An 11,650-nucleotide genomic window follows, 5' to 3' on the forward strand; every position below is an offset into this window, starting at 1 on the left:
AAAAAAAAAAAACCAATTAAAAAATAAAAAAAAAAATTAAAAAAAAAAAAAAAAAAAAAAAAAAAGCCTTACAAATATTTCTGAATTAACGCCACAAAATCTGAGGTTTTGATTTTGAACCACAAAAACAATCGTAAAATCCTAGATGGACTGACCAGTGTGTAAAGATGTTCAATATTGTTTAATTTGAAGACAAACGTATTGAATGCTGAAAGAAGCAGCTATTCATTGGTCATTTAACAATGGCTTTACCAATACATTTTGGCTCAACCTGCCCTTGAAGAACATTCAGAGTTTTGATAATGAGTTAGACGCCCCTGGATTAAAGTGTCATCCGATCGAGTTTATAAGATCCTGATGAAGACACTTTTTAAATCCTTGGTGGCAATGAAAGTGAATGACCGACTGATGCAGCTTCCTGTCTGCAAGAGCACAAAATCCTATCAAAGTCTTTTTGGTCTACTTTTTAGTGCAAACATCTTAATCCATTTTGAAATAAGACAAAACTAACTTACAAGTAACTTTTCAGCAAGATATAGGAGCTTGTTTTAAGTCGATAATTTGCTAATAAAAAGTACTAGTTCCACTGGCACATTATTTCATGTAAAATGGGGAAAATGTCTTGGAATAAGTTAATTAACCTGCCAGTGGAACTAAGACTCTTTTGACACAAAACTCGAGCCTGCTTTATCTCCCTGATGAGTCATTCAACAGTTTCTCCTCTGCGTCTTCAGTGACAGTGAGCGAAGACCTCGTCAGAGAGAACGTATACATATGCAAATAGCCCGCAGACCACCATGGTCTCCCTGTCTCATGTGTGAGTGACAGGGACAAAGACTGAGGGGTTTCAAATGGTCCATCTGATTCCTGAGAGTGTTTGCCTCAGAATGAGCAACATCTGCCCTGCAGAGCGGCCGCCTACAAATGCCGGAGACCGGATCCAGATCCGGATCCGGACCTGCTCTGACTTTCAGCAGATTAGAATGGGGACAATGCAGGCATGTAAGTTTAATTTTTAGAAGTAGTCGGTTTGGATTTTTGTATTAAAAATGCTGTTTTTAATGACTGAGTGTTGATTTTTTTTTTTTAAAGGAAAACCTACTGTAAAAATTACTGCCAATTGTGGAGCAATTAAAACTGAAATGTTGGAAAACTGTTTATGTTTCCTTGAATCAATTATTCTGGTTTCCTTCACATAAAATTGTACAAATATACTTTGTAATGACTGAATGTGTCCATTGATAACGTTTTTTTATACTCAAGTTAAAATTTCTGCCACATTGAGCTGGGTTTGCTCTTCTTCCAAGCATTGGTCAGCATTAAAAGGTTGGAGGCCAGACATCATATATCAAACTATTTCTTTTTAAAATGTCTATTTATGTTTTGTTAGTCACTGAATACCTGACGATTGTGAGTCAACTTAGTCCCAGAATGCGAAACGAGCCTTTGTTGTCCTCGTTACACAGATAAACGCAGCAGAAATGAACATTTCCAAACAGGTTTGATGCTGAGTGACGAAGCTACGAGCAGCTTCTTCCAAAGAATGAAAACTAGGAGTCTCAGTCTGGTGGATATTTTTTGCCTACGTACCATAAAAACGCCTTCCTTGCAGTTTTCTGCTCTCTTCCCGTGGGAGAGAGAACATAAAAATAATAGTATTAACCCTGACATAAAACTTCTGTGGCTTAAGACTTTTATGACTTTAAGTCAAATTTACTTTTGAGTGAGCACTTGTGGCTACACTGAACCTTATGTCAGATAAAAGTCCCAACAATGTTCCGTTACTTCACAGCGATGGATGTGTTCAGCCCCGTGGTGGAGCGCACGGTTACTTTAATCTGAAGTGCAAACATGAGATAATCCCTGTAGATGATTGCTGCCATGTGATCACACAGGTGTTTCACATCTGATTTTCCAGCACTGACAAGCACAGATACACAGGGGAGGACATTTTAATTACAGCGTACATGCCCGGTTACGCCCTTTTGGCAAATGTTTTTTTTTTTTTTTTTTTGGTAAAATATGGACTGTTTGCTTTATTGATTACACTTCAACAGTATTTTGAGGGAAATTAAGATTCTTTTGTTAGTTTGTTTTCACAAGTAAAGGTTTCTGGAACTTGATAAAAAAAAAACAACAACCTCCAATTCATGTAGATTACGGTTACGGTTTCCAAAAAGCCAACAAAGCGTTTGATATGATCCCTTTTAGCGTTTTCATTAGCTGCGATCCCATTATGAGTGTACGTAAACTTGTCAATATTTCTCTAAAGTAAAAAAAAAAAAAAAACACCTACAATTTTGCAACTACGATATTTCCATCAATTAGGAAATGCAAAAGAAATCACTTTTCTTTTGCGTTTGTTAATTTAAAAAAACCATGCCCGGGCATTATCCTCCAACGACTTGTACTTCCTGTCGTCTTCTTTGTCGTTTGCAACAGTGGAAACATCCGGTTGTTGATCACGGGACTCGCGTGATGTGGAAAAAGTGTTTCCAATGCAGTTTTGCGAAACAAAGTAATTTTAACATAGCCAATTTTTTTATTTGGCTGTGTTAAAATTAGTTTTTAAAAAATCGTCATGTCCTAGCACTGAAACGTTTATCGAAAAACATGTTTTTCAGAAATTGGCTTGTTTCTATTATGATTTTTTTTTTTTTTTTTTTTTTAAATGTCAAATTGCGCAAATATTGGTCACTGGAAACACAGCTAGCAACAGAATGAAGGTTTCACAAATCTTCAAGTGTGTTTTAAGTAATCTGAATTCAACGTTTCATCTAAACATTTTGTGGAGAGGAGAGACACCAATCAGATCTCAACTTGAGCATAAATGTCTGATATCCTTTTCCAGTGCAAACCTTTAATTTCTGGTCCACAAACGTCTAACGTACTTTGCCAAAAACAGAGAAATTTGTTCTCTCTCACATGGCTGCAAGAACAAAATAACACCATCCTGCTCCTGAAAACTTGGTTTGCGAGGGTTTCAGTGTTACATTAGCGTTTGAAGGAACGCATGTTGAAGAGTTCTTTGAGTTCTTATGAAGCACTGTATGAAATGTCCTGTCCAGGAACAACTTTGTTCTTGCTCTTTCAGCCTTGAATAAAAGAACAAATGTCTCTGATCATGCATCTATACAAACCACAACTCCATCACAGTTTTCTTTTCTCTTCCAAGTGCCCCAGACGTGGCCACACAAGTGATTTAAAAGTGGTGGAGGTTTCCTCCAATGCTAACATGTCGTAGCATGTTGTCTGCAATCAACAAGAAGCTCAACAATAGAACAAGAATTTAATCACACAGTTAGATTTACCATTTGTTGCACTGCTAACTACTGTCAGGAGAATAAGCCAACAACAATACTTTTCTCTCCTTCTTATGTCTTTAAACTAGTGCTGTCAATCGATCACAAAATTTAATCAGATTAATCACTCTAGCACTAATCATGATTAATCACGACACCATGGAGCTGTGGCATGCTAATGCTACCTAGCATGACAGCGGATAAACAGTTCTCCTGTAACGGAAAGTTGTTTCTCCGACTTTTCCACGTTAAGTAGAGCATGATATGCTAATGAAATAATAAAATAAAACCATTAAAATAAAATGTAGAAACAGCCACAATAGTTTTCTTCTTGTCTGTGCTAATCAGACTTCAGTCCAGATCCAGTGAAACTCCACTCCTTGCTTTGCGGATGTTTGGACTCACACACACACACACACACACACACACACACACTGGGCTTTTCAGTGAGGAGGAGTGACACACAAACTGCTTTTTATTCAGCAAGCAGCTCTCTGAGGATCTGACAGAGCCTCCTGCAGTCACTCTGTGAACACGCTTCTCCCTGACAGACCTCAGCGTCTCCAGTAATTCACTTTCACATCCACAGCAGACACGCTCTCTCTTCCTGGACTGGGCTTTTTAAACTCCTAGCAGGTTGGTCCATCTCTGATTTATTTTATTTTATTTTTCCACATCATGACAGCAGATCATTGAATGTTTGTGATGAATCGAGGGAAAGTTTTTATATGCGCGATTTCACCAATTCTTTTTGTCATACTGCTGCTATTTATTGTTTCTTGTAGTAAATTGAATGAACATCTCAGGATTTTCTTCAGTGTATTAGGAGACTATCATGATGTTTTAGCATTTGAAATAGTGAGAATATATTTAAAGTTAAAAGTCAATGCTTGCTCTCTGTATAACAGGCAGAAACCGTAAAAATTTTACTCGCGAAAATCAGACTGTTGTTTCTGTTTTTAATTTGCCTCTTAATAATCATCCTCAATATGGAGGCAATTAGAGCCATTGGTTTGTGTGTGTGAGCAGGACAGACACACTGACATTTTAATTAGCTCGCCAGTCTGTAACTGTGTAACTGAAACCGCTGTTGTTGTTGTTGTTGTAGGGGGTTTGAGTGTCTGCACTCAAACAACATTTTGTGATTTCCCAAACTCCCACAACACTCTTCATATTTGCTGCACCACAAAATCTCTGTTATGCTGATGTGTAGTCCTTTAGTACCATTTGATAACTGATGTTTTGGACTCAGAACTGCTAACCAAATCCTTTCCCTAATGTACTATTTTTGAATTTCATCTTATTTAGACTATTTCCAGCTGTAAATGAGAATTGGCATCTAGCTGTATTAGCAAATTATCTTGGTTTAACAGTTTTTAAAGCTTTTGTTAGCTGAAGATATTTCAGTAAAGTCATGTTTCATGAGAAAAAAAATAATAATTCAGATTTTTTAACTTATGTTTTGTGAAGGTATTATCTATAGTAATTATCTTTCCTCATGTCATACCTTGCAGATAGTTTGTAGAAATATAAAGAAAGTTCAGCTGATCAGAAATTAGCACGATTTTGCTCATTTTAACTTATGAAAACAACTTTGACTAAAAATGTTCATACCCGGTGGATGCATCTCTAAACTTGCACATTTTAACTTCCAACAGTTTCGCAAGGGGACGCTGTTCTGTTTGTAGCTAGTTTTCTTAGCCAAACAACGACGCTGTATTCGCGCAGAAATGCGCACAGTGAGTCTGACGACCGTATCACTCCGCCAAAACAGCTGCGACTTCTCGTCCTGTTGGGACTAATTCCGAAACGTACGAGACACTGAAAATGTTGGATAATGGCAGTAAAAGAGCTCCTTAACACATTTGTATTTAAGCCAGTAGAGCTGCTTTTAAAGAGGAAACTCAGAAAGATACGGTATGGAGAGAAGTGGACAAAATTATTATTGTAAGCTTGAGGACTGACGGAGCAGCAATGACTTTCCTTTTGATTCTTTTGCAAACATTATTCTCCTCTGTAAATTGACTGTTGTACAGTGGACCCTGGTACTTGCGGTTGTTAGGGACTACAGTCGCCTATTAATAACTAAAATTAGTGATATCTCCTCTGAAAATACTTATAGTTACCTATTTTAATAGTTCAAACAATCGTAATATGCATTAAAACACGGAGTGGAAAACCGTCTTATGATCTAGTTTTCCCTATCTCTGCTCTTGGAGGTACAGCCAATCAGTGCCAAGGAAAATGAATGGAGCTCCTGGATTGGCTGCTTTGCAAACGCTTGGTAATAGCGTGTCAAGCTAGGTTTTAAACCTTCTCATGCTGTATTTTATTTTGAATATTTTTGATTTGGTGTTGTTCCACAGAAAAATCTGTGAATATATGAACGTTGAGCAGAAATATTGAGAATTTGCAGAATATTGAGCTGCTCAATATTTCTGAATATTGAGCAGTTCACTCAGTTTAGTTCACTCTGTTGAAATCCTCCATACACACACAAATGCTTGGGTACAGGTTGGTTCAGAATGTGACACTATTCATATAATGTTTTTAGCTAACTTAAAGTGAAGCAGTCAAAGTTTGTCAAGTTCCAAAACAATTTGGAGTTGCTGATGGCTAGTGCCAATTCAATTTATAACTCATTCTGGTTCTGATGTTTATATTTTCAGTAGTGATTTAGAGTTGTAGGCCTTTGGCTAATGTTCACCATATGAAGTTGTATGCCTGCTGGGAGAGTCTGGCTTAATTACCTCAGCAGAAAATTAAGACAGATGCAGACTCGCTCGCAGCCAAGACAGCAGTCCAGACTGCTAATGAAATAATTTGCCAAGCGAAACCGAGATTTCACAGCGCTGCGAATGTGCGGGAGGAACACAATGAAGACGGGTCAGCTGTGAGGAGGAAAAAAAACACTGGCCCTCCTCCAGTTGTTGTTCACAGCATCCTTCCTCACTCTGTTGATCTGAACCTCACGCTTTATCCTCCGTTCACACACAAACGTTTGAGTAGAGGCTGGTTCAGATTGTGAGGGATATCCAGCCCTCGGTTTTCAGAATAGCTCTATTTTCTGTTAAACAAATGAAAAATGAAATGTATTTTGTCATATCTTCACTGAACAGGTAACTGCTTTTTCACAAGGCTGTTAAATTTGGAGATAAGGAGAATCCTTGCGTTTTTGTTTTATTTTTTTAAATTTGCACACTGCTGCCCCCTGTTGGCAGTTTACACAGCTCAAATTACCATCACTTCTAAATTTACTCTAGGTAAAACAGTCAATCTCACACTCAAAGTAACATTAATCCAATTACACAGGCCATTTGAAATTTATATGTTTGTTTAAGTATTTAAATGCAAGTTAGTTATTTTCTCCAGCATACAAAGATAAGAGACTCAGCTATGGCAAATAAAAACTTTCCACTCCTACACCAACATACTTAAATACAGTTTTGGTTGTTATTTGTTCAAATCCTTATTCAAATTGTTAGATAAGTCTTCATTTTAAAGTTTAAGTGTCTGACTGAAGGGGACAGTGACATCTACTGGCGGAGTTGAGCAGTACAGACAATTGAAAGAATTTTTGCCTCAATTTTTTTTCCGTTGCTAAAAGAGTAGAAGGATGGAGAACAAGCATGAAAATAGAAGTGGTGAGACAGTATTCATATATCACTTTACTGCCAAAACAAGGACTGGATCTTGCACTAAAGACTGAAATTCCACCCTGTTGTTTTTAAGTTTTCTCTTCTGGCTTCAAAATGTGCTTGTTTGATCTCTGTCGCAGAGATACAGGCAAAAGATAGACGGCATAAGACGTACCACTGAACAAAGATTTTGACAGTTATTACAGGAAATCCTTTTAGAAAGAAAAACATTTTGATTACAAATACAACATAATCCCTTTTTTTTAAATCATCCTACAGAACTTCCTAGGAGTTTCTTGAATATTTGAATCCTGTCATTAACATCTGATAAATGTAAAAAAAAAAAAACGCATCAGTGGGGGATCGGTGGGCTGTTTATGTTTGCATCTTCCGTGCTCATGTGGTGTCAAGCTGTTGGGCAGAGGCTTCATGCGCGGCCTGGCCCCTGACAGTAATCGGCCAATGAATAATGAACAGACGCACAAACCTGCCATTGACAGCTGTTTGGGATCTTTGTTTGTGTGTTAGCGCTATCGTTGGAGTGCAGCTGCATGCCTGCCTGTAGCAATTATGCTCTCTCTAAATAAGAGCCAGAGGAGAGGCTGCGTGTGTGTGTGTGTGTGTGTGTGTGTGTGTGTGTGTGTGTGTGTGTTAAGGCACACATGTTTTTTGAACTAAGTGTAATATAAACCAGCTCGGAGACCATAATATGAGCCTCAAGGATTGTGTTGCATGCTCACACACATACACACGCATTGCATTACTCAGCCTTTTTACCTCCACACACTGCAATAACATATTTGAGTTTTACACACACACATATACACTTTCTGAGACACAGTCAGACATATGGCCTGTTCTCAGAGCCCATATGTATTTCCCCCCCTAGCCCCCACATGTGACCCAGGCTTTCCTTGAGATCCTCAAAGGCTCTGTTGTGTTGGGAGTCCCATTCACACACGCACACACACACACACACACACACACACACACACACACAGCCTACATACTCAGCCCCATAAACACTACTTCAAGTTGCCGGTGCCCACAGGCCTTTTCATGGTTAATTTGCTGTTCAATAGGTCAGGAGGAAAAGCAGACACACACAAAGTCATTCTCAAATTCAGAGTCATGCGGCCGTCCCGGCACCAGGATCGGCTTGCTGCATGTTTCCCACACAGATGTGACTCTTGTGATCTACCGGGACCGAGGAACACGAGTGAACCTGCTGTTCACAGTCAACAGGGCTTTTTCTGTTTCATCAGGAACCTGCAATAAAACAGTGTTGTGTTTTTATTATTGCGATATCTTGCACATTTATGGGCACTCCTGGTGAAGCTGCATTTAAAAAAAAGGTCTTAAAATGAAATCATCTGTTCCACTGCAGCAGCTGCATTTCAGCCTGGACATTTTGGAAAAATCCAACCTTTAAGTTTAGAACATTTATTCATCCGGGGAAGAATCTGTCATTAAGAAACACTTAACAAAAAAACAAAAAAAACAAAAAAAAATCCATGATCGCATAAACACCTGTCACGTTTCTTTTTGAATAAGCATTTTTCAGCTCATCAACTTGTGTCATTCAGTTTCTTGGTGTAGAAACAGGATGTCCTTAAAATGTCTTAAATTTGTTAAAGAAAATCTATATTAGCCTTAAAATGTTGATCACAGGTCTTAAATCTTGTTGTGGCAGGACTGTTTAATCACTGTGACTCCAGGAGGTTAAGGCTACTAGTAACAAGCTGCTAATACTTGCTAGCTAGAATATAGCTCTGTAGCTCGCCAGTTCCAGGTGAGAAACACAAAGCTGCTGCAAAGAGCCACAGAAACTTAAACTTCACAATTTTTTCCCCCCTGTACATCTCTGTCATGTTACAGGTCTTAAATTTTTATTCATAATAGTCTTAAAAAGTGATTGACTTGACTTAAATTTAGATTGATTTTTTCAGCAATAAACAAAAATCCTGTATATAAGAAAGCACCTGGTGTTTGTTTCACATCCAAATGCCCTGGAAACCAACACTAGAGTGTGTGGTGCCTTACATTCTTTGAAATTCAGGACACTTTTGCAGTTTTCTGGAAGTTTGTCCCAGATTTGTGGTGCATAGAAGCTGAATGCTGCTTCTCCATGTTTGGTTCTGGTTCTGGACGGCACTTAGAGGTACAGGACATATACGTAGTTGCTGCTCAGCTTCTCCTCATTTCCAAACAGATAGCTGCTCACGGACCCTCGAGATTGGTGCAGATGAACCAGTAACAAGAAAAATATCAAATGTTGTCGACTTTTCAGTTTGATCTTTGCGTCTTATGGAACATTTTAATGGGATACAAAGAGGATGTTTTCTCAGTCAGCTTTGTTATCTGCTAATCTAAGCAGGAAAATGATCTCGTCTGATGTCTATCTCACATCAGCGGGACTTTTCAGCTGTGCAGCTTATCTCTTCCTCGTCCTTCTGTTTGGTGACATTTCTCCGTTCCTTCCTCTTTGTCCTCATGCAGGTGCTGGGTTCTCCTGGTGATGACCTCAATCCTGTGCCCTGGCAACACTTACGCTGCGATGAAGGACCTCTCCTCGTCATCTTCTCCTCTCACCACCCTCCTCCACTACTCTTCCTCCAAGCCCTCCGTCGTGCCCTTCTCCTCTTCGGTGGGTCCCGCCTCGTCGCCGGGGGTCTCGCTGTCAGCCGCGCCGCTCTCCAAGCCGCAGCCGTTCTGTCTGCAGACAGGTCCGCACCTCATAGCCAGCATGCAGCTGCAGAAGCTCAACTCTCACTACCAGAGCCTCGCCTCGGGGGTCTCCGCCGGCCACTCGGCCCCCGGCGGGGCTCAGAAAACCTTCGGGGGCTCGCCGCTGAGCACGGCCAGCCCTCTCCTGGGGCCCTCCGGAGGCCTCGGCAGCGGCGGGAACATGGGAGTGGGGATCGGTATGGCAGGCCAAGGCTCCGGAGCGGCCGGAATTATCGACTTTGACCCCGTGGACGAGGAAGTTCTCATGTCTCTGGTGGTCGAGCTGGGTTTGGACAGAGCCAACGAGCTGCCGGAGCTCTGGCTGGGACAGAACGAGTTTGACTTCATGTCAGACGTCCCGGCTGGATGCTGACCAGCAAAAAGAAAAGGACAAAAACCCCGCACAAACATTCGGAGACAGCGGAATTGATCGACAAAGGGAGAGAAGGCTTCTCTCACTGTTTCGTTTTTCTCTCCCCTAACTTTCTTGGTTGATACATTCGAGGAGAGAGTTCAAGAGATTCACGGCACCTTCCTGTTTCTGCTTTACTGTCATGGTGTTACTCGTGGACGGGAAATTCTACAATAAAGGACCTCTCTCTTTAATTTGTTTTGCGAGTTTGTTTCACTGTGACGTTCTCACTCGAAGAAATACCCAAAGCACATGCGGAGTATGTCCTCTTTTGTTCACCATTGCATCTCTGGGCCTTAATAAAAACCAGTTAACTGATGCGAGACGACTTCAAAGAAACACACGAGTCGACCTCTCAGAGGCCGAACTCTAAAGACGAGTAAAACGCACCTGTCGGACCTGGGTCAGCGCATAAAGAACGTGAAGAAAAGTGAACCAGGACTTCTACAAAAAAGGACGACAAACACTACGCTTCCTGCTTTCTTAATAGACAATATTGAGCCTCCGCTCTCATGGAAAAGAGACTTCAGCCTCTTTGGCTTCACAAAGATCTGATTGTCTGAGAACTGGTTATCTCCAAATACTTCTTTTTTTTCTTTTTGTTTGAATTTAGATCAAGAAGTTGTGCCCTTGTTACTTAAGACAGCGGCTGATATCCATCAGGTTAGTCCTGGACAAGGGAACCTTCTATAGTCGCTGTTTTTGTGAACATAATGAATCAGATTAAGGGACGTGGAAGCTTTAGGAGCATGTGACATGAATGCGGTAAAAATATGTGGAGCACAGCGCCACTGAAACAACTGGAGCCTTTTGGTCAATTCTTTGCCAAGTTAAGCTAATGCAAAGCATTTAATCTGTGGACTCAAACCCCAAAATGTTCGATTCACACACCTTCAGCGTCATGGGTTTTCTACTTTACTGCTTGGATAACTTTGCTAAAACGGCTTTTATCAGCTTGTGCTAACTGTAAAATCACTTTCCTTCATGTTTCTGAGGAGGTAGCATGCTGCTTCAACAGTATGTGTTTACACACCTTTGACCCAGAGCAAAAGATGTAGAGCTAAACTGTCACAGTAAATGTCAAAATCAAGAAAAAAACTGTTTTTGGCTTTGATTTGGTGTCATATAAAGACCTTGCAGGATTAATACCTTAATCGTGCTTTGTAGCGATCAATGACGTTTTACTCTGGCGGGAGCAGCCAACAGCACACACTGTTATCTAGAGGACTGAAACCACTTGCCTGTTGCTGCACAGATCTCTCATCCTTCAGCCGTTGAATCGCCGACCTCAGAGGGCGTCGTCCAGTGAAATCGCAGCGGCTGCGCCTAGTTCACTCAGCTCAAAGTAAATGGGATCTGTTAAAGTATGTGGAGAACTAACACTCGACTCAAACTTCCAGAGTTCTCTGTTCTTTCTTTGTTTTTAAAAATAAAAGAAGTTACGATGATTTTATGGCAGATATTTCTGGAAAAACATTGGATGGATGGATGGATGGATGGATGGATTGGTTGACGGACGGATGGATGATGAACGGACCATTCAGCGGATGGACAGCTGTATTGATTGACAG

General features: G+C 40.3%; 1 protein-coding gene across 1 annotated transcript; it reads left to right on the forward strand.

Moving 5' to 3' along the window:
- The first annotated feature begins 3,749 nt into the window (after positions 1-3,749).
- On the forward strand, positions 3,750-11,527 carry cited1 (Cbp/p300-interacting transactivator, with Glu/Asp-rich carboxy-terminal domain, 1). The gene is made up of 2 exons (XM_015037411.1): positions 3,750-3,938; positions 9,440-11,527. The coding sequence occupies exon 2, from the start codon at positions 9,459-9,461 to the stop codon at positions 10,038-10,040; it is 582 nt and encodes a 193-aa protein (XP_014892897.1). The 5' UTR covers positions 3,750-3,938; positions 9,440-9,458; the 3' UTR covers positions 10,041-11,527.
- The last annotated feature ends 123 nt before the right edge of the window (positions 11,528-11,650 follow it).

This window comes from Poecilia latipinna, unplaced genomic scaffold, assembly GCF_001443285.1.
Source record: "Poecilia latipinna isolate Pla-1442-1.1 unplaced genomic scaffold, P_latipinna-1.0 Scaffold404, whole genome shotgun sequence".
Classification (NCBI taxonomy): Eukaryota; Metazoa; Chordata; class Actinopteri; order Cyprinodontiformes; family Poeciliidae; genus Poecilia; species Poecilia latipinna.

What these genes read in the sequence shown, in the direction of transcription:
- cited1 (XM_015037411.1), top strand. Translation starts at nt 9,459, where the DNA reads ATGACCTCAATCCTGTGCCCTGGCAACACTTACGCTGCGATGAAGGAC.